Source organism: Nomascus leucogenys, chromosome 2 (genome assembly GCF_006542625.1).
Source record: "Nomascus leucogenys isolate Asia chromosome 2, Asia_NLE_v1, whole genome shotgun sequence".
Taxonomy (NCBI): domain Eukaryota; kingdom Metazoa; phylum Chordata; class Mammalia; order Primates; family Hylobatidae; genus Nomascus; species Nomascus leucogenys.
The window spans coordinates 53,859,306-53,882,662 of NC_044382.1; the positions used below are offsets into that span (position 1 = coordinate 53,859,306).

The following is a 23,357-nucleotide window of genomic DNA, read 5'->3' on the forward strand; positions in this document are numbered from 1 at the left end:
TGAGATTCTTGGTGCTGGCTGGGCTGCTGGAGACAGGGGGTACCCCGTTCCTTCGGGAAGGTGGGGGACTAGGTCCCTGGCTCTCTCTACCCCATCAGAGCCTGGTGCGACGGGGAAGCGTAGCGAGATCCCAGGCAGGTTGTGGGGCCAGACCAGGTTCTCTGTCAAGGTCCAGGACCCCCAGAACCTGATTGCCAGGATGCCCGGCCACGGAGCTCGCAGACACCGGCCCTGGCAGAGCATTTATTGACACAGCGCGCCCCCTAGTGGTCATTTCCCATGACCAACCCAACAGCCGCGGACGATGCTCCTTGTTTCAGCCTCTAGCCCCTCAGGTCTGGGAAGTCTGTAGATTCGCATTCTCCTGGGACCCAGGAGGCAACGGTTGAGGGTGGGCTAGGGGAATGGGAGAGTGTCTAGGCCCAACTCTGTCCCTAACTTGCCTGTGTGGCTCTGGCCACATCTCATCCCCGTCTGGGTCTCACCTTGGCCATCTGTGAAATGAGGAAGGTCATGCCGGCTTCACAGGTTTGGCCTGGGGGAGGGGAAGGGCTCTGAGCCTCTGCTCCCCTTGCCCACTTTCGGTAGGCTTGGGACCCAGGGTTGGCTGGAGCAGGCATGTGCAGTGTGGTCAGAAGATTCCAGGGCCACTGGGTTTGAGGTACGATAAAATGTACAAATTCAGAGGCAGGCCCTCCTCCACTATGAAGATCACTCTTCCTACCTTAGGGTAAACAGGTTCCAAGCAGAGGAGGTGACCAGAGTGGACAAGAGCTCAGAGCCAGGCCCCCTTGAAGGTTGGAGCGACAGAGATTGTCTCATCTGGAGGTGTCTTGGGGATGGGGAGGCTTCTTGGAGAAGGAAGTAGTGAACAGATCTCAGGGGCTCCAGGGATTGGACAACCGTGAGTTCAGGGAGCAGGTACTTCAGACAGGTGGGAAAACAGCTTAAAAACCAGCTGGAAGGGGTGGCATTGGCAGGAATGGCTGAGTAAGGAGCACTTCTCCCCGAGAAAAGCAATGAGAATACTGGCCAAAATTGTCAAAACCAACTTTTTCAGAACTCTGAAAACTAATTAAAAACTTGCAACAATCCAGGGTGTACCTATTTTTTTTTAAAAAACAGCTAAATATTGGTAAGAATAGTGAGCTTGATGGCACTGTCTTTTTTTTTTTTTTTTTTAATAGAGACTGGGTCACACTATGTTGCCCAGACTGGTCTCAAACTCCTATACTCAAGCAATCCTCCCTCCTCAGCCTCCTAAAGTGTTGGGATTACAGGCATGAGCCACCACACCTGGCAGAGCTTGATGGCATTTTAACTTGACCTAGTCCCATCCCCTTCTCCTAAGACCTGTGGTAGCCTTGAAACCCAGTGGATTCATAATCATGGTGAAAACCAGCAGCCTAGAGACAAACAGAAGGATCAGAACAGGGTTGGAGCTTCTGCAAAGTCCAGTTCCCAGATAACTGTCATTATTCAACTTGTCCGGTAGTTCCCTGGAAGAAACTCCACTTGCAAGGCTATGTTCTTTCGACCTGACTTGGTACTCATTCAATACACATAGCCTTTTCTCTGAGGTTATTCGTTGAAAGTAATCAGTGGCAATTGTTTAACGTTGCAGCTGCCTGAGGCAGTGATAGTGGCTGGGGCAAATAAGAAGCTAACAAAAATTTAAAAATGAAAAGTTAAGGAATGAGCTGTCCACACAAGGCTTTGAAAAGCTTTGGCATATTCCCAGGAATCTATAAATGTCTCCTCTTCTGTAGGTTCCTCTGATGATGGTGGTGGTGGTATGTGTGTGCATGTGTGTGTGTATGTGTATTTGTGTGTGCATGTGCATGCTTGTATGGATGTTTATATGTTTGTGCATGTGTGTTTCACAAGTGCTCTCTCAGCTCTAGAAATGGAAGAATCTCAAAGGTTTTCTTTCTCTTTTTTTGAGACAAGATCTCACTCTGTTACCCAGGCTGGAGTGTAGTGGTGCGTTCAGAGCTCACTGAAGCCTTGATCTCCCAGGCTGAAGTGATCCTCCTATCTCAGCCTCCCAAGTAGCTGGGAACGCAGGTGCCTGCCACCATGCCTGGCTAATTAATTTTTTTTTTGGTAGAGATAGGGTCTCCCTATGTTGCCCAGGCTAAAGATTTTTCTTTATTTAGGTATAAAAAAATACAGTACTTGTCATGCACCAGTGTGGCCAATATATAGTCATTATCTGTAGAGCAATTACTACAATTACAGAAAATAAAAGGTTACAGGAATTGTTTTTCCAACTAAAAAACCTGAATTAATATTGTTAACCTAAATAACAACCTGCTTATTATGCAAAAACCCTTATTCTATATGTCTGTGAGAGCTAGAAACTTGTAAGTATCATTAGTAAAAAAATCATTATAAGAAACTAGTTATTGGTTAAAACAAAAAAGTCTGTGTTATCTACGATCCCTTGCAGTGTGAGGGGCTTTGCCCAGAGTGGGAACCTCGGTCCATGACGAAGGGTGAGCTGGGTGTCTCCTTCCCTGCCCCTCTCTGTTGACTGATGTCACTTCTCCAAGGTGTGTTTGCAGTGAAACATTCCAGTGGAAGATGCACGGGTGACCACAGAGGTTGGGCAGGGCAGGGCCTTGCCTTCTGCAAAGTGTGCCTGAGGGTCAGTTCCCTGAGATGTGACAACAGCGAGGTGTAAAGGCACATGGCTTGGCTCTGTCATGCAGTCATGAGTGGGTTTGGACATTGGCCAGTCTTGCTAAAGGCCACATCTTGGGTTCCTCTAAACCAAGGGATAAGGAGTAGACAGAGAAAAGAAAGAGAGCATGGACTGGCGACCAGGTGAGGCAGAGAAGGGGAGAGGTCTTCTGCTCTGGGAACATTGCCCCTTCTCAGGCAAAACTGGAGGGGTGCTGAGGAGTCTCAAAGCAAGGTCTCAGCTCTTCCAGGTCTTCTCCAGAGGGGGTGGGTGTGGAGGTGGCCCTCACCCTGTGATCAGTCACTCCTGATCTCCACCGCCCCTCCAGAATGAATTCACAGTTGCTTCAAAGTTTAATAAGCCATTTCCCTGAATGTGGTTCAATGCTCAGTACAGCACAGTTACTGGCATGGCAGGCCAGTGAGGTCACTTCAGGACCCAAGGTCAGGAGCTGCCATGGGGCCCCTTCCTCCCTCTTGACAGGCCTGGAGAGGGGTTGGGGAGTGGTGGGGCACTTGGAGTGGAGTATGAAGGAGTTGGAGCAGGGCTAGGGCTCCCGAAAGAGGGCATGATGGTCACAGTCTCCCTTGGGAATGGGCTGCAGAGAATCCTGCCCCACAAGTCAAGCTGTCCAGGCCTTTGCCTCCAGGCAGGTAAGCACCAGGACCTCACCAGCCTCACCAGGGCGTTCAGGGACCCTAGAAAAAGACCCTGCAGCAGTTAAACACAGTCTGTTTTGCGTTGCAGCCTTGAGGAGCCAGAGGAAGTCTTGAGTTAGATGGCAGTCTGTGGGTGACAGGGTTATGTGGATGTCTGAGCCCAGACAGAACACCAGCCTGGATTTGCCAGCATTTGAGAATAGTCATCACTGACATATGTTCCTGGATATTTCAGGAACCTGGAGTTTGCTATCCCAAGGCTGATAAGGTCTCTGGGACCCACGAAGAAGGGGTGCTGGGCTGGGGAGTCAGTGCCATTTTTGGAGGCTGTGGTGCCTGGCGTCTGACTGGCCTGGGCTGCAGGGGGTTTGGGCCCCCAGGCCCAGAGTGACCTCGGCCACCTAATACAGCAGCTCCTCCCGGGGGTCTGAGCCGTACAGCTCAGCCAGCATCTTAAACCTGGGTCCCCAGTCGTTAAGGAAGTCGTAATCCACGTCAGAGTCGGATGAGTCGGTGCCCAGGGAGCTGAGGGACTCGGCTATGGACTCGGAGCCCTCGTATCCGTAGATGTGCAGCGTGTCGTAGGGGGGGCCGTCGCCGTCATGGTCCGCCTCGTCCTTCTTCACCTCGATCATGGCTGCCATCTCTCCGGGCCCTCCGTGTGCCCCAGGCGCGTGCCGCGGTGGCTTCTGCACCTGCGCGTAGAGGGACGGCCGGGCGTCCAGCGCGGGTCGCAGGGGCTTCGCCCCGCCGTGGCGCACCGAGTTGAGCACCGACACATCGTAGCTGGTGGTGTCCATCTCGCCGCCGCCCTCCTCGTCGTAGGTGACCAGCTGCTCGTGGATCTCCGGCACGCTCTTGCCGTGCGCGTGGGCCTGCTTCCGGAGCCGCCGCCGCAGGAAGATGAGCAGGGTGATCACTGAGGCCAGGGAGCCGAGCAGCAGAGTCAGACAAGGCTGGCGGCCCGGGCGGCCCCCCACACACCCATCCCCACCGCCCCCCGCAACCCCACCCCCACGCACCCGCCCCCAGCATTCCCATCTCTTTGGCCCCCTTCCCCTGCAACCCCATCCCCGCCGTCCCCCCACACCCCGCCGCCGCCGCTCCCCTGCACCCTCATCCCCACCTCGCCCGACACTCCCATCCCTGCCGTTCCCCCACACCCATGGGCAGGTGCGGATGTCTAGCCTGTGGGAATCTCTGAGGGGTGTGGCTGTGTGAGGGTCTTGGATCCCTGAGGACGGGTGGACCTTGAAGTGCAGAGAGCTTCTAAAATTAGGCTCAGGCCTTCTAGCTTTGAGTTACTGAACAAACTACTATATACATAATTAAAGCTGGGATGCCCTGGAAGGCAGCCCTGCCCCCCAGCCTCAGTTTCCCTGTCCGTAAAATGGAAATGATGACCTCCCTGCTCTGTTCATATTTGGGAAGATGGTTGTGAGGTTAAATGCAATTCTATTTGTGGTGGGGATGCCATCATCATCATTAATTATCAATAAAGGAGAAATCTCTAATGGAGAAGTCCCAGAAGGAGGGCATACCGAGGGTGCTGTCGGGGGGCTACAGGCAGGCGAGGCCTGGAGTCTGTATTGCAGGTGCCCCGTGGCTGTATCCAGGCCTTGCCATGAGTGCCAGGATGATCTCTAATCACCTGAGGGCTTCCTCTGGAGGATCAGCCCCTGCTGCGTCTCATGGCAAGTGAAATGCAGGATACAGTACATCACTCTGCTCCCCCGGTGGGACGATGCTGGGGGGTGGCCCCATGCTGCCTCCGGGCAACCCTGTGGGAGGAGGCTCCAGTTCCTCACGATGGGAACATTCCACCTTCGCTGGCCTCCTCCCTTCCCAGCCTCACTCCCCCTCTGCCTTAGGAGGTATCCAGGGAAATAAACCACCTCCTAAATAAACCACTTCCACCCCAATCCTCATCCCAGGGCTGCTCCCTGGGAAATCCAAACTAAGGCCTACATGCTCCTAAAATTTCCGAGGCCCAAACAAGAAAAAAATATGTATCAAGGCCGGAGGAATTCTATAAAAAGAAAGAAAGCACGTGGAGACAATCTAAACTAGAAGTTTTTAAACTTTCCATTTTAGAACTGGATCCTTTTTCCTTTTTCAAAAATAGGTTTTATGTAAATACATGCCCAGAACAATGCCTGACACGCAGTAAATGCTGAAAATCTCTAAGTGGAAGGAGTGACTGTTATGTCTAAGTTATTTTAAAGTGATACTGGCCTGATGCGTGAGGGAGGAGTCCTGAGTCCCGCTCCCTCCTCCTCCCTGGCTCATCCCCCACCGTGAGCACCCAGGTGGATGGAGCTCACATCCTGTATCTTGCACATGAACTGGCCAAGGGCTGCATCGCAGATTGGAGGCAGGGTTGGGCCTGAACCTCTGGCCTCTACTTCTCCTGTGAAGCTTCCCCACCTCCCAACACCTTCCGTCCCCTTCCACCCACTGTGTCTTCTCCCCACTCTGCCCAGCACTGACCTGTGATGGTGAGGATGCACAGTAAGATGGCTACCACTGCCTGGATGCTCACGCCCACCTGGGCGGCCATATCCTCGCAGAAGGTGAACTCGCCCTGTTCGTTGCACTTGCACACGGCCACGGTCAGCGTGCTGGTGCCCGTGCGGCTTGGCATCCCATTGTCTGAGATGACGACGGGTAGGAAGTGGACCTTGGTATGCTCCCGGTCAAACTGCCCATACTTGACTGTGATGTTGGCTGTGTTATCTGGAAACACCAAGGCCTTGGAGTCAGGCTTTGCCATCTGCACAGATGGGGAAACCTGGCTTCTCCAGGAAGCCCTCCCTGACTGCATCAGCCCGCGTGCTGCCTGGGCTGCTTTTCTGCCCTTTGCACCCAGCACCTCTTGTTTCAGCCACCTGAGTGCAGGCCTGTTCTTCCACAGAGGGGATATTTTGGGGCAGCAGCTTTGACCCAATCTCCAAGAATGCCTTGGTGAAAGAAGGTAAAATCCTTTGCTTTCTGTATTTGTGGGCGACTGATGCCTGTCCCCTTCCTCTTCCCTAACCCCACTGCAGTAACAGGAGGTTTTCTCTTTCAGCTCAATTAATTAATGCACTGTTTCAAGCTTTGACAAGCAATGGGGAAAAATAAAGTTCTAAAAAGTCTTTTAGCATTAGGCTAACTTCTAAGGCAGCTTCTGCTGTCTCTGAAAATCCATTGTTACATTGTTGAAAACAGTAAAAACAATGGGTGTGTCCCTTGGGGCGCAGAGAAAATGATTACATATAGAATTGCGGGTTTCCCAGGCAGCTTGGAACTGGGAAATTCTTTTGTCTAAATATTAGCCCTGCCCACCTTCCCAGATCCAATCAGTGGTTTCCTGTACCCAAGAATCCCCCAGGGAGCTTTTAAAACATGCTGATTTTCAGACCCCTATGCTCACACACACTTATTATTCAGTGGTTCTGGGCAGAGGCCAGATAATCTGCCTTTTGCAGGGTCCTAGGAGGTTGTAATGTTAATGATCAGAGAAGGATCCAGGGACTCCCTACTCCAGGATTTACTTAGCTACACAGGCTCCACACACTGGATTGAAAAACCCAGGAATCCGTCTTTTCGATTTTGAATGAAAGCCAATTATATTTCATTATTCATAATTACATTTCAGCATTAAGTCTATTATATTTCAAAATAAACTATATGTCATTGATACTTACGGGAGACACTAGAGATTTTGACACACAGGATGTTCATGATATAAGTGAATTTGACACGAACAGGCTTGCCTCCTATTGTATATGGGTGTCTTTGGGGTGGCACTGAATCTTTCTACTGTATTGCAGATCCCCACTCTGAGATGGGACTGAGGTGGACATTGGGGAGGGGGTGACATTTTTGCCACATTATTTACTTCTAATGACAACTGGGCGTTGAATGGTCTGTCATTGACTGTCAATACATCAGGGCCACCTTCTCCATCCCACAGGAGTCTCCTTAAGGACTGGTCTGTGGTTGATCCCTCAAGTCTGCCTCCAACTCTCAGGGACGCCACTCCCCAGTCTTCCTCAAATGTAGCAATGGGCTGCTGCAATACAGCCATCCTCATCCGCCATAGTTTTGCCCTTTAGGGACAGGCAGGAATTCCATCCTGTGCTGGGTGAAGGATCACTCTATTTAACCCCAAGGGAAATTTTCTCTATTTTTCTGAGGAAATTTCAGAGGCCATGGAAGCTTGCCTACTTGTGGCTGGAATGAAGTCAACTCGGCATCATCACTCAAGTCAGCACCTACTCCCCAGAAGCTCTGATTGGCTGCTAATGACATCACACGGGCCACCCTGCTAATCGTGAGTAGTCATTGTAGCTGAATTAAAACAAAGCTCACTGTATCCTTGGGATTTAGGATTTCACATTTCCAGTTTTGACTCTTTGGGAATGACCTCAAAGTTCCATGTTTAATTTGCAGTTTTGCTGACCCATAGAGCCTCCAGTGTGGGAGGGGACTCCTTGGCTAGTTCTTGAACTGAGCTGACTGCCTGCATCCTCACATCTGTTCTGTACTCCTCGCTGGCTCCTTGCAGGCGATGTGGACTTGGGAGTTTGGATGGAGTGTCTCTGACCATTGCACAGACCAATTGTACAATGTATGCGGCAGAAATTGTACAAAATATCTAATGATTTGAAAATCCCAGTGGGAGCCTGCCCGCAATTTGTTGGCCTGGTCTTTGACCTTGGTGCCTCAAGACTCAAATAACCTCACCCCGACCCTGTTAGAGCCAACTGACTACATTTGTTCTTTTTTTGGAGAGAGGGTCTCGCTCTGTCGCCTGGGCTGGGGTGCAGTGATGTGATCATAGCTCACTGCAGCCTCAAACTCCTGGGCTCAAGCGATCTTCCTGCCTCAGCCTCCTGAGTAGCTGAGACTACAGGCGTGGGCTATCATGCCCGGCTGAACTGATTACTTTGATGCCTACCGTGATTATCCGTGAGGGTAAAGTTGTTCTCAGTATTCAAGGTGAATTTGAACTTCACGTTTCGTGGTGTTATGTCCTTGTCTATTGCGGAGATCTGCAGGACCAGCTGGAGTGTGGAAGACAGGAGATAGTCATTGATGGTGGTGGGGTGGTCTGAGGTTTAGCGATGGAGCCTTTGGGTTTAGACCTGACCGTGGCTGTTTCCCACCTGCAACACTCACCTATTTAGTTCTTCATAAAGCCACTCTTTCTACTTCCCTGCCCTGCCAATCTACTCCCCATATATTCTCTCTGAGCCTCAGTTTCTCCATCTGTAAAATGGGCATAATGTTATTTTCCTCAAGGCTATTGTACAGGGGAACTCCGCTGACTCTGTTGAGCAGTTCTGCCCCCCAGCCTGCCCCAGGGTGGTGCTGCCTTCCCCTCCCACCTGAACCAGACTCACCTGGCCATGGGCAGCGTTCTCACACACTTTGGGCTGGTAGGGCTGGGCAAACTCCGGGGCATTGTCATTCTCATCCAAAACTTCAATGTGGACTTGCACAATGGATTCTTTTCCTGTGGGGGTTCCTGCAGGGGAGAAGACTGTCACCATTATGGGCTCAGCTGATGCTGGCCCTTGGGGTGGAAGATGTGTGGAAGGAGGGCTGCCCTATGGAGGCCACTTTTTGCAGGAGGAGGCTGTGGAACAGAGGCTCGCGGTTGGTATTCTGGATGCAAGGAGTTTGGTGGGGGGGAGGTGTTAAATCTTCATCCGTAAAGTTTACTGAGGTATTACTCTGATCATGAGAATCAAAAAGGTAAACCACTTAAGTGCATTAAAAAATATTGTAATTAAATTCCTAAAATTAAAAATTTAATTATTTGATTAAATACATAAAACATAATAAATTAATCATAAAAGAATTGAAAAGGTAAATAAGCTAAGTGAGATTGGGTCAGTAAACTAGGCCACTGGAAAAGAATGAAATGGATGGCCACTGACAATGCCTATGTAAATTACACCTTAAAAATATAATTAAAAATAGTTTTAAGGCCGGGTGCCGTGGCTCACCCTGTAATTTCATACTTTGAGAGGCCCAGAAGGGAGGACTGCTTGAGGCCCAGAGTTGGAGACAAGCCTGGGAAACATGGTGAGACCCCATCTCTACAAAAAAATTAAGACATTTGCTGGGTGAGGTGGTGCACATCGGTAGTCCCAGCTACTCAGGAGGCTGAGGTGGAAGGATCATTTGAACTCAGGAATTAGAGGCTGCAATGAGCTGTGATTGTGCCACTGCACTTCATCCTGGGCAACAGAGTGAGACCCTATCTCTCTATTAAAAAAAAAAATTAGTACCATGAGAAAGTGGTTCTGGAATAAGGTTAAGTAAAAATGTGGAATATAATATCTTACACAGACATTACAATCTCGTGTAAGTATAAAAATATGTATAAAAAAACATAAAAATACATGAATGTGCTAATAGTAACTGTCTCTGCATGGTGGCATTGGTGGGAGGAATATTTTCTTCTCCTTTTCTGTATTTTCCATATTTTAAACCATTTAAATGTAAAGAGTCTATGAATGGGATTATGTGGAGGAGAAAGAAGCAAAGACTGATATGGCCAAACATGCAGGAGTCCATTACAGTTTGGGGCAGCAGCTGTGTTGGCAGAAGTGAGTCTGGGTGGTCCTGGCAGGCACCAGGGATCCTTGGCCTAGTGGGCTCCTGGGTAAAGTGGGAGTATTAATAGTTCTCCTGGAGGGTGATTGTGATTTTCTAATACAGATAAAGGATGCAAAACTCCAACTCTTGCCCCTCCCTCTGGCAAAAATTACACCATTTCTGGAGAAACTCACAATCTCAAAGTTGGAAGCTGCTTCACATTTTGAATGCTACCTATTAACTGGTACATAGACAGCCTCTGAAGGAACATTTCCCAAACAGCCATGATACTAAGAATCATGGGACCCTTGTTAAATGCACATCTCTGGCTCACTGGACCAGAACCTGCAGGGTGGAGTAGAGCTTTATGCTTAATAGGTGCCTTGGGTGATTCTTGTCACAGAGACATCTGCACAGCCTGTTTCATGACAGTGCTTTTCAAACTGTGACATGCATGAGATTCTGATTCCGTGTGGGGGTGAGGCCCGAGATGCACTTCCAACAAGGTTTCAGGGGATGTTGATACTGCTGGTTCAAGGACCACACTTGGGCATGGAAGCTCTAAGCATCCCAACCAGCGGGTGCTTCAGCAGGCACTTCTAATACGTCTAGAGACCCCAAAGTATTGATTATGCCAGTTTTGGAAGAATGAGGGAAAAGGAAAAGAATCCAGGTGCCCTGGCAGATGTGGCCACTCACCAGTGGAATCCAGTTCTTTGGCCTCCACAGTCAGGTTATACCAGGGGTAGACTTCTCTGTCCAGTTCTTTCTCATTGTAAATGTCCCCCTTTTTTGTGACTCGGAAGAATTGGCCCTTGTCACTGGTCCTGCGGATGGAGTATCTGCCCAGGGGAGAGAGTTTCATGGCTTTTCATTGTTCTTTGCTGAGTCTACACTCCTCAGCATAATGGACAAGGCCCTTCTGCACCTGTCCCCTGCATCCCACTCCATGCCCCTCTCTCACTGCTCAGTGCACTCTGCCACTCAGACAGGAGCGGACCTACACAGAGGGATTCAGGATAGCAAGATAATGTCTTTGATCTTAGTTACATTGCCATCACTGGACTGAAGGTGGTACCTGAGACCATCAGATGCACTTTCAGAGCTGAACAGGTGACATCACACCATAGCTGGGACTTGTTTTAGTGATTAATGAAAAGATCATTGGGCAAGAGCCAGGAAGGAATACAAAAAGAGCTGGAAGAGATATGAAGTAATTACAAAGAAATTAACTTTGTGAAATAAAAAATTTAAAAAGTTCTTTCAGAAATCAGGAAAAATCTATGGAAAGATAAATATATATGTTTTGTGTGTATAGGAATAATAGTTGCTATTAATGAGGAAAATCCCAGAACAAACAGAACAGAAGAAATACAAAAAAAAAAAAAAAAAAAAAAAAAAAAAAAAAAAAAAAAGAAAACTTTTCTGATCTGAAGAAAGGCTTGAGTCTACAGATTATAAGATGTCATTGACATCAGGCATCATTGAAAAAATCCCAATATTTAGGCATATCCTGATGACACTTACGAATTTCAAGGCTGTGTGAAGAAACTGAAAAGAGTCCAGACAGAAAGAAATAATTTCCTTATGAAGAAAGAAAAATCAGATTTGCCTCAGATGCCCCCACAAAGTTAAATACTAGAATACATTGATAGTATTTTTGAAGGGAAGTGTTTATAATCTGAGGATTATATGAATATATCTAGGTGTTATTAGAAGACAAGATTGGGCACGGTGGCTCACACCTGTAATTTGAGTGCTTTGGGAGGCGCTGAAGCTGGAGGTTTGCTTGAGGCCGGGAGTTCAAGACCAGCCCAGGTGACAGAGTGAGACCCTGTCTCACCAAAAAAAAAAAAATTAGCCTGGTTTGGTGGTGTGTGCCTGTAGTCCCAGATACTCAGAGGCTGAGGTGGGAGGGTTGCTTTAGCCTAGATGTTCAAGGCTGTAGTGAGCTATGGTTGTGCCACTGCACTCTAGGCCTGGGTGACAGAGGAAGAACCTGTCCCCCCCACCCCCAAAAAAGGCAAAGAACTAAGATATTTGTGTCCTGAATTTTTTTTTTGAAAACTTACTGTATCTAACTAAACATCTCAATATAAAGTAAAAGCCTGGTATGGGAAGAATTAAAACAAAACTATTGATTTGTTTATCATACATAGAAAAGCAACGGGTGTGTGTATGTGTATAATAGTTTTAACTAGAAAATATAGGTCCAAGAAAACATTTTAAATTTTGCAGATAGAAGTAAATCTCACTGGTAGAAATAAAAATGGATGCACCTCATCCAAGTATCTAGGAGAAAAAAAAAATAAAGAAACATAGACTGTATAGCAAAGATGAAGAAATGAAAAAAGCCATGAAGTTTGATAAACGAGAAATGTAAAACAAGATAAAAGAAGTAACATCAAACATATCAATTATGATGAAAAATGTAAATAGGTTAAACACAAAGCATTTCAGTTTAGATTAAAAAGCAAAGCCAAATGCATTCTTGTTTTCAAGAGACAACTTAATGCCAAATGACCTGGTAAAGTTAAAAGTAAAGGTTGGAAAATTTGCATTAGGCGAATATGAACAACATGAAAACAGGACTAACAAATGTAACATCAGGAAACAGAATTAAAGGCAAAATATTTAAGCAGAACAAATTGGCTAATTACATTCGGATGAAAGTTACAAACCATAATGAAGGTAAAATAGTTGCAAACCTTTGTTAACTGAATAGAAAAATTTAAATACATAAAGTCAAAACTTAGATATTCTAGGAAGAAGTGGGCACAAATACAATTGTATCACATCACAGAACAAGCTAAAGCAAAACAAAAAAAATCCCCTCTGACTTATAAATGAAAATAATGAAATCAAGTCAATCTCTTAAATAAACCCTTGGATCAAAGGAGAAACAAAAATTATAATTACAGGCTATTTAGAATAGAATGGCAATGAAAAGAGTAGTCCCAAAACTTAGGATATGAGGCCAAAATGGAAGAACATATTTTGTCCTTAATAAGAAGACTTAATACCCTTGAAACATTAGCTATACCAAAATTAATATATAAACACTAGTGTTTATAATATACAAACACTAGAATTCGAATGTTTAAAAAAACCTGGATATGAAATTTTAAATTTCACAAAAGAAAAAATGAGAGTTGACAAAAAATTTTATCAAATGAAAAAGCAACATGGGAAGGACTTTTACGTGTATCTAAGATCTAGTGTAAAGCTATATGGTTTGGATCTGTGTCCCCACCGAATCTCATGTCGAAATGTAATCCCCAGTGTTGGAGGTGGGCCCTGGTGGGAGGTGGATAGACAATGGGACAGAGTTCTCATGAATGGGTTAGCACCATCCCCTAGGTTCTGCTCTCAAGATAGTGAGTTATCATGAGATCAGGTTGTTGAAAAGCGTGTAACAACTCCCTTCCCACTCCTGTTCTGGCCGTGTAACATGTGCCTGCATCCCCAGGATTGTAAGTTTCCTGAGGCGTCCCCAGAAGGGGAAGCCACTATACTTCCTGTATAGCTTGTGGAAATGTGAACCAATTAAACCTCTTTTCTTTATAAATTACCCAGTCTTAACTATTTCTTTATAGAAGAATGGACTTATACAAGCTAGTAGAATAAAACAGAATGGCTTTTCTATAGAACAGTAGATAGGACAGAGAATTAGAAGTACATACAGGTATATACAGAGAACTTAGTATATAACAAAGGTGGGAAAACGATGACTTATTATTATAATATTTAGTAAATGGTGCTGGCAAAATCAGCTATGCATCTGCAATAAAATAAGATTGAATTGAATTTATACTTACTATTGCATATTATATGGCTCTAAAAAATATCTGTTGGAACTATATCTTTTTTTCTAAAGATTGTAAAAGAGAAATTTAGTTAAGATAGAAGAGCAAATATCGATGAAATGAGCATGGCATGATCCAAAAAAATTTTAAAACAATCAAACATCAAAAGCAAACAGACAACAACAAACCCACCACAAATGCATCCACATGTTTGTGTGGTCACGAAAAGAAAGGAGCAATTAGGACCAGGTTAGGCCACGAATATGAGTTATCTGAGAGTGGGGGTTATCAGTGTTTTCTTGGTAGATCTTTGTGTTGTTTCACTGTACAAAATGAACACTTCTTACTTTTGTGGTTTGGGGGAGATAGATTCAAGAATACAGTTTTAGTGAAGGCGCCTCTGGTGTGTCGTCTGATTGGTTGCTTTGTTGACTGTCAGATCTTACCACATAGGACTGGTGAGAGCTGTGGTGCAGAGAATAAGCCTTCAAGGCTGGACAGAGGACAAGTAGCTCTGCATGCCCAGGACCATGCTAGGTCGGGGAGCCCGGGCAGGTCGAGATGCCAGGCTGCCAAGTGCAAGAGCTTGGGCTTCTGGTCTTGCCTCTGTCACTTTCCCTGTCAGTGCCAGGAGAAGCCAGTTTCCCTCTCTGAGTCCTGGCCTCAGACCAGCAGGCATAGGAACATCCAGGCCGGATTGTCCTTATCATCCTCATCGACACGCGCCCCCTTACCCAATGCTATGCCTAGCCGCGTCGGGGTCCATGGCCAGCACTGTGCCGATCAGAGGCTTCTTCTGGTTTTCCTTCAGCTGGAAGTGGTAGAAAGGCTGCTGGAAAATGGGGGGCTCGTCCACATCTGTGATGTTGATAATGACCTGGGCTCTGTTTCCCGCGGGAGGGCTCATGTATCGGAGGTCGATGGTGGGGTCTGTGGCCTCGACGATGAAGCTGTATTGCTGGATGTATTCATAATCCAGAGGCTGCATAAGAAAAAAGGATGGTGAGTGCCTGCTCTGGGCCAAGCATGTGTGTGGCACATGATATGCATAGCAACCGTGCAAGGTAGTACCAGGATGACACCCATTTTATAGATGAGGGGCCCATGGCCTTGACAAGTGATATTTCTGAGGTCATCAAGACAGCGGCTGGGCCAGGTGTCTGTCTTCAGCTGCTCCCCATTTCATCTCAGCAGCCTCATGTCCACACCCACAACCCTGGCTCTGTGCCTGGCCCTGTTTCCAGCGTTTGGGACATGCAGTGGATCAACTATGGTCCTGCTCTTAAGGGCATCACTAGTGGTTCTACCCACAGGTCCTTAAGGACAGGCTTTTTCTTTGTTTTTGAGACAGAATAGTGCTCTTGGTGCCCAGATTGAAGTGCAATGGCGCGATCTCGGCTCACTGAAACTTCCACCTCCCAGGTTCAAGCGATTCTCCTGCCTCAGCCTTCCAAGTAGCTGGGATTACAGGCACCTGCCACCACACCTGGCTAATTTTGGTATTTTTAGTAGAGACGGGGTTTCACCATATTGGCCAGGCTGGTCTCAAACTCCTGACCTCAGGTGATCCACCTGCCTCGGCCTCCCAAAGTGCTGGGATTACAGGCATGAACCACCAGGCCCGGCCGGACATGCTTTTTCTTTATGCCTTTGCTCAAGATCCTTCTCCTGCCCTTGCCTGCCTAGAAAACTCCTACTCATCCCTTAGGAAGCCAAGCAGAAGGTAATCAGATGCTCTCTCAGAAACCCCTCCCAGCAGAGGTAATTGCTCCCTGTTCAGAGCTGCTGTGTATCTCTTACACCTGGCTGTACTTTTTTTGTTCATGCGTATGTCTTCCCCGTTCGCTGAGACCTTTGCTGACACTGGAGGCTGTGTCTGCCTCTCCTTGGTGTTTCCAAGCCCCAGCATGGGGCTGGGTCAGAGAAGGACTCAGGCCCAGGACTTGCAGTCCTCTGTATGGCCATTCCAGAGGCATTTTTTATGCCCCTCACAGGACCTCTCCCTCCTCTTCCAGATTCAGTTGATCTGGCTTCTCTGGCTGTCAGCAGCATCCAGTGTCAGTGGCCATCCATGTCACCACAATTACTCACTGTTTTCTTCATGCTGATGGATTTCTACTGGTCAGGACACATGGCAGGCCAGAAAGTGCCAGAGAGGTAATAACTCCAGGGGCAGCCCTCAGTCAACATCACAGAGAGTGGATGTATAAATACCCCAACTCCCTGACCCTCAGCTGCTCCAACACTGAGATGTGTTCCACACTGATCCCACAATGGGTCATTGCTCCTGGGGCTTCCTGGGATCACCTCCCAGATAAACAATTTATACCCAGTCATGGCCTTAAGATCTGCTTCCCGAGTAACTTGGCCTAAGACACTGGATCACAGTCTCCATGAACACGTGACCAGCTTGGAGCTTTGATGGTCCTTTGATGGTCCTTTGATGGTCTCTGGCCCAGGAGTAATCCCCAAGCAGGACCTGTGGGTGCCAAGAGCCCCAAGCCTCACATTTGACATTGTTGCCATTGGCCTACAAACCTTTGCGGGCTTGATGATGCCCTCGTTGTGGGTGGGGTTTGTCTCAATGGTGAAAGCGTCCTGGTAGTCGCCCCGCAAGATGCTGTACTTGGTCATCCGGTTCTGGGGCTCATCTGGGTCCTCAACAAACAGAGAGCCCACAGAGGTGCCCACACGGGTGTCTTCAGGCACGACAAATGTGTACTTGGCTGATGCAAACAGAGCACCCCAAAGGGCCTTGGGTTAATGAGATAGAATAGGCGATTGTCTCTTTCAGCTATTCTAACATATTTTGATACAAGAAATGGGCATAATAAAATAATCATAAATAATAATACCCCTGGGATTCTCAAGGTAAAGAGGGTCTTCCCTATCTGTATGTCCGTCTATCCATCCCTCCATCCAATAAATAGCTATTGAGCACCTATTGTATGCCAAGCACTTTGCTAGGGGACCTATCAATGGACAAGAGAGACAAGTCCTGCCTTCAGGGAGCTTATGCCATGTACGAGGAAGCCACTTCAGGACAGCTGGCCTGTCTCTAGGGCGGCTGAACAACTGAATGACAGCATCAGCACTGGGAGTTGCAAGTGGAGAGCCATCTGCCCCAGCGCATGGGAAAAGCTCTCATTAGACATTCTTTGTGGGGTGGATCAGTGTGTAGGTGGGGTCAGGGCCCAACCCTGGCTCTGGATATAGAACTTTGCTGTCCCCATGTTCACTGGCTTGTGGGAATTTCTAGATGGGACATGGGTCTCAGGGCTTTGATTTTCTCAAGCCTGTGGGATCTAGGTGAAACTGCTTGTGTCTCATGGTGGGACACGGTACAGTGGTGGCACCCAGCAGGGAGTGGGATTTCCCTCTGGCCTATGAGGGGACTGTGGCAGGGGGCAGCAGGATGGCCTTGGGAATGTGGTATTGGGATGGAAGCAGGGCCCCTCCCTTCACCCAAAGGACTCTTTTGGGCATCAGGCCTACCCTGGGATAGAGGAAGAAGTAAAGGGATGTGTAACTCTTCTCCCAGAGCCCAAGTCACTGAGTCTGGGGTATCCCAGCCCCCCTTCCCAGGGCCCTTGAGGAGGGGCTCACTCTGGGTGAAGAAGGGGAAGTTGTCATTGATGTCTTGCAGAGTGACCAGCACGGTGGCCGTGCCCGAGTCCCCCCGGAGGCCCTGGGCATCTCGCGCTTCCACCACGATCTCATACCTGGCCTGCTTCTCTCGGTCCAAGCTTTTGGTTATTGTGACAATACGTCCTGCAAAAAGAGTCCCAGCAGGAGCCATGTTACCAGCTTCTAGAAAATACTGATGCCTAGGGCCTGCCCAGAGAGAACCTGACTTAAGAGCTTCCCAGGTGATTCCACTGTGCAACTGGGGCTGAGAACTGTGAGTCTACAACCCGCTACCTCCATAGCCTATACTGTGAGGCCAAAGCTGGGTTCAGTATTGGTCCTCGCCACCTGAAATATTGTGTTGACAAAGACCATGAGGCTATATCTAGGCTCAGAGGGAAAGAGTGCTGTGATAGATTAGTGATGTCTGCCTTGGTGCACTGTAGCATAGTAGTGGCATCTGTGCTATGTATTTGCTATCTCTCTGAAAGACAGTTCCCCTGGACTTCTTTCTTTTTTTTTTTTTTTTTTACTTTCAGACTGAACTATTTCCCTGGACTTCTTTCTTGCTCCCAAGAGTCAGTCCTTATATTTTTTGTTAAGTCACCACATGAGACTTGCTGCCTTTATACATGATCTAACTCAAACTTTACAACTACCATACAATATAAATATAAGCATTCCTACTTCCTAGATGAGGGAACTAAGGCTTGCAGAAGTTAGTTGATTTGTCCAAGGTCTCTAGAGGGGTGAGTGGCAGAGCTGGCTTTGGAAACCAGGTCTATCTGAACCTGCACCCAGAGGAGCTAGCCAGCATCCTCTGCTGCCCCTTGGACACTTCTTGGGTAACAAGATCCTGATTTTGTTCCCTGGACTTGAGTCCACGTCTTGGGCATCTGCCTGCTTCCTTCTCCCTTGACCAGCCGCCTTGTCTTTACATATGATGCTGACTACTTCCATGGTACAGTGTGGTTCAGTAGCTAGTGAAACCTGTCAGACTGGACTTCCCTTAGCACATGCACCTGGAGTATCCACCTCCCCTTGTCCCTCCAAGTCATTGACTGTCCAGGAGTGTTAGTCACACAGACCAGAATTATCGATGGCAAAATACTCTTTCCCCTTCAGGATTTGGTACATGACAGAGGCGTGGTCTCCCACAGTGGGGTCGTCTGCATCCACTGCTGTCACAGAGATGACCGAGGTCCCTGCAGAGAGAGAACCCTGGGGTTGCTGACTTGTGACTGAAAGGCCCCTTACCCCATTCCTGGAACAGAGCAGATGGGGATCAGGCTGTGCTCTGTCCCTACCTCCCCCAGGTCCTGGGAATAAAAGGCTGTTTTGTTTTCTGAGGAGCCTGCATGGGGGCAAAGTGCTAGTGGCAGTGGGAGCCCAGCCAGGTCAAACTTGAAGGGGTCAAAGAGATCAGGTGGTTTGTGTACTTCCTGGGGAAATGAGGGAGGGGTGGAGGGTTGGGGCCAGGGAGAGAAACCGAGGACAGCAATAAGCTGCTTCTCCCTCTCCTGGAAAGGTGCCCCCAAAGGGGTGGTGTCACTTCTCGCATCCCCTTGAACTCCAGGATCTCACACTCAACCCGAAGGTCTGGTCCCAGGGTCCTGGCTGGAGACTCTGGACTGAGGAGGGAAGCTCTTTTCTGGCACCCTCTGGAGTCTGAGGGGTACTGAAGAGGTGGAGTAGTAACCTCCTGAGCCCAGAGCCCAGGCTGGTGACATACCTTGTGGCTAGTGCTCTGTCCCCCACACCACACCAGCATGGCCCCTAGACATGAATCCATTTGCCTTAGTGGCAGGCCATGACAGTCTTCACGTGTAAAGGCTACACTCTTGGTGTGCTAGTCCTGACAGTCAGAGGCAGTGGGTGGAGTTTGTTCCAAAGAGTAGTGAGATATGCCTCTGATGGCCAGGGCTGAGTTCATGATCAAAATCAGAGCACAGTCTATGACTAGGGGCAGGACTCAGTCCGTGATCAGAATCAGGGCTCGGTCTTAGAATAGGGTCAGGGCTCATTCAATGATCAGGATCAGGACTTGGTCTATGACTAGGGTCAGGGCTCAGTCCATGATCAGAATCAGGGCTCAGTCTATGACTGGGGGCAGGGCTCAGTCCATGATCAGGATCAGGGCTAAGTTTATGACTAGGGTCAAGGCTCAGTCCACGATCAGGATCAGGGCTTGGTCTGTGACTAGTGTCAGGGTTCAACCCATGATCAGGATCAGGGCTCTGTACAGGATCAGGATCAGGGTCAAGTTTATGACTGCAGTCAGGGCTCAGTCCATGATTAGGTTCAGGGCTTAGTCTATGACTAGGGTCAGAGCTCAGCCTGTGGCCAGATCAGAGCTTGTTAGGAACTAGAGTTTCTTTCAAATCGTATAATGTGGCAACACAGGCATTACAATCACTGCCCTGAACTCACTGGATTCCTACCCCAGGCAGTGAAGTGGCTGATGTGAGAGGTGCCCTCAGGTTGGGGATGAGGGAGGGAGAAGGGAGACGGAGGAGGACAGAGTGGGCATGCAACGTACCCACAGCCGATGACTCAGGCACAGATGCATTGAACAACCGATGCGTGAACACAGGCCAGTTGTCGTTCACGTCGTGTACTTTGATGGTGAAGCTAGAAGGCGTCTCCAGGTTTTCCCCGGTGTCCTTGTCCACAATCACAGCAGTGAGGTGGTACTCTGAGATGTTCTCCCGGTCCAGCCTCTCAATGGCGAACACGTCTCCTGTCTCTGCGTCGACCCGGAAGACCTTGTCCACAAATTCTCCTTTGAGCAGGTACTTGGCATTCTTGCGACTCACACTCGACTTGATCTAGAAAGAAGAGGTGACGTGAGCTGGGAATGGGTGGCAGCAGCTGCGTGTGAGAGTATGTGAGAGTGTGTGTACACAAGTGTGCATGTGCATGTGTGTATGTGGTGTGTGGTGCTGGCCAGGGTCCCTAAATATGACACTGAGATTTTTTCTCAAGAACCTCTGGCAGCCATAAAAAAGAACAAAATCATGTCCTTTGCAGCAACATGGATAGAGCTGCAGGCCATAATCCTAAATGAACCTAAGTGAACTAACCCAGAAGCAATAAATCCAATACCACATATTCTCACTTATAAGTAGGAGCTAAACAATTGATACATATGGCCATAAAAATGGAAATAATAGACACTGGGAACTCCAAAACAGGGGAGGTTGGGATGAGGGCGAGGGTTGACAAATAACCTATCGGCCATAATGTTCACTATTTGGGTAATGGGTACACTGGAAGCCCAATCCCCACCAATATGCAATATACATGTAACAAACATGGACATGTACCCCTGAAAATAAAATTTTTAAAAAGCCAAAAAAAAAAAAAAGAACCTCTGACTAGTCACCAATGAGTTGTTCTCATGGTGTGAGTTGCCTGGCAGAGCCCCAGTATGCCTAGAATGGTGCCTGAACAGATTAGGTGCTTAGAAAACATTTTTTGAGTGGAAAAATATACTTGGTGCCATTGGAAGGCAAAGGATATTTTTGCCCTGTAGAAGTCACTTAACCTCTCTGAGTTTTAGTTACCTCATTTGTAAAATGGAAATGATATTGCTTCCAATGTTGCTTTGCTCTAAGGAGTAGAACAGCACTTTTGAAGACAAGTTCTGGGGAACAGTGAACTCTTTTGCTGTTCCACACAAAGGTGGGGTCCTAGCCAGTGGTGTGCTGGCGCTGAATTGTATCAGCCTGGCTTTTGAGAACCAGCTTAAATTTTCAGGAATATTTGTGAGCTGATTGTTAAATACAGCCATTATTATAAATTAAATTATGTAAACTTACAATTAAATAAATCATATGAAAAACAACAAATTCTCAGAATTCATCGCTTCCTAATTATTTCGCTACCTTTGACTATGTTTTGAGGTTATCTGTGTTTATGGGATCTGTATGATGGAAATGCTACATAATGATGTGCTCATGAGTATCTTCTCCCATCTTGTCTTGGCCTTCGATGACATCACATTGATAGCTTGAAATGAGACATGGTGAGAGTATTTACACCACGGAAATTGGCAAGTGCTACAAATCAGAACCTTTTCCCCTGGACGGCCAGTTGTCAAACATTTATCAGCACACCCCTGGGCCCAGTACAGAAAATGGTACATAAAATATTCTCTTCTTGGAGATTTACAATGTACAGCTCTGCAGAAAAGAACTCCAGTGAGCTTTGTGTAACTCAGGATTTTCCATACTTCTTAGACCACAGAGCCATTTTTCTGTGTAACATGTCCTGTTCATGTCCCAAGGAATAAGATTTGGAAAATAATATATGTAAAGCATCTTACACCAAACAGGACTCTATAAATGATACTTAATAATTATTAATAATAGAGCCACAGGTTAGAGGATCTTAGAAGGCTAGAATTGCTAAACATTCCATTTAAAGAATCATAGAAAATATTGGGAGCAGTATAGTTCCTATAGAATAGTATTCTATGCATATACAATGATACTCTCATAGAAGGTTAGTATGTCCCCAAAATAGAATTCTATTCAATTAAAAAATATAACTTGGTGCCTGGGAGGTGCCAGGCCCCCACTAGGAGTACAGAGGGCACAGATCCCATTGTGGCTCTCAGGATCTAGGTTTGCAGCCGCAGAGGCTGGCACGCTGAGGAAGTGCAACATTGCTTTTTTTTTTTTTGAAATGGAGTTTAGCTCTGTTGCCTAGGCTGGAGTGCAGTGGCACGATCTTGGCTCACTGCAACCTCCGCCTCCTGGGTTCAAGCGATTATTCTGCCTCAGCCTCCTGACTAGCTGGGATTACAGGAGCGTGCCACTGCACCTGGCTAATTTTTCTATTTTTAGTAGAGACGGGGTTTCACCATGTTGGCCAGGCTGGTCTCAAACTCCTGACCTCAAGTGATCTGCCCGCCTTGGCCTCCCAAAGTGCTGTGATTACAGATGTCAGCTACCACGCTCAGCCTCTTTTTTTTTTTTTTTTTTTTTGAGACGGGGGTTGCTCTGTAGCCCAGGTTGGAGTACAGTGGCTGAGTGTTGGCTCACTACAACTTCCCCATCCTGAGCTCAATCGATCCTTCTGCCTCAGCCTCCAGAGTAGCTGGGACTACAAGTGTGCAACACCAAGCTTGGCTAATGTTTGTATTTTTTTGTAGAGATGGGGTCTCACTATGTTGTCCAGGCTGTTCTCAAACTCCTGGGCTCAAGCAATTTTCCTGCCTCGGCCTCTCAGAATGCTGGGATTCCAGGCATGAGCTACTGAGTCTGCCTCACATCATTTAAGGTCAAATAGAGCAAGGGCTTTTGTGTGAAGGCATCTGTTGAGGACTCTTTAGAGAGGCTGAACTCGGGCAGGCATGGTGGCTCATGCCTGTGATCCCAGCATTTTGAGAGTCCAAGGTGGGTGGATCACTTGAGGTCAGGAGTTTGAGACCAGCCTACATGGTGAAACCCCATCTTTATTAAAAATACAAAAAAAAAAAATTAGCTGGGTGTGGCGGCACACGCCTATAGTCTCAGCTACTTGGGAGGCTGAGGGAGGAGGATCATTTGAGCCTGGGAGGCAGAGGTTGCAGTGAGCCAAGATCACGCCACTGCACTCCAGCCTGGGTGACACAGCGAGACTCTGACTCAAAAAAAAAAAAAAAAAAAAAAGGCTGGACTCCTCCAGAGAACTCAGAACTCAGAGAGGCTGGGGTCTCACGAAAGAAGAGGGAGATTCCAGAAGGGTATGGCCACATCCCATGAGGTCTGGAAAGTGTCCCCAGGGTTTAGCAGCAGTGCAGTCATTGGAGCCCTCAGTGAGGGCAGTGACAGGGGTTGATAGGCTGGGAAGTTAGATGATGCAGCCTAGGGAAGAGTCTAGAAGGGGAGGAAGTGGAGACAGGGAGTGAGGATTGCCCCCTTGGTTGGGCAGGGTGGGAGAGAGGTGGGCAGCAACAAGCATCTTGGAGAAAGGCTGTGGCGCACAGGGGGCAGGTGG

The 23,357-nt window shown here is 47.7% G+C and overlaps 1 protein-coding gene and 1 pseudogene across 2 annotated transcripts in view; both read right to left on the reverse strand.

The window, feature by feature from the left end:
- Positions 1–2,128: 2,128 nt before the first annotated feature.
- LOC105739374 lies at positions 2,129–3,587 on the reverse strand (annotated as a pseudogene). Its single transcript, XR_001115295.2, has one exon. The product of XR_001115295.2 is annotated as an uncharacterized LOC105739374 (transcript).
- CDH5 (cadherin 5) overlaps positions 2,129–23,357 on the reverse strand; it is a 38,002-nt gene continuing 16,773 nt past the window's right edge. Inside the window, exons 3-12 of the mRNA XM_030795927.1 lie at positions 19,912–20,200; positions 18,461–18,577; positions 17,352–17,516; positions 16,284–16,471; positions 14,480–14,727; positions 10,639–10,781; positions 8,736–8,860; positions 8,291–8,396; positions 5,836–6,081; positions 2,129–4,264 (exon numbers count right to left, since the gene is read on the reverse strand). Of these exons, the coding sequence (XP_030651787.1) occupies positions 3,747–4,264; positions 5,836–6,081; positions 8,291–8,396; positions 8,736–8,860; positions 10,639–10,781; positions 14,480–14,727; positions 16,284–16,471; positions 17,352–17,516; positions 18,461–18,577; positions 19,912–20,200 (2,145 nt within the window). The 3' untranslated portion in view covers positions 2,129–3,746. The remainder of the gene's footprint in view (positions 4,265–5,835; positions 6,082–8,290; positions 8,397–8,735; positions 8,861–10,638; positions 10,782–14,479; positions 14,728–16,283; positions 16,472–17,351; positions 17,517–18,460; positions 18,578–19,911; positions 20,201–23,357) is intronic.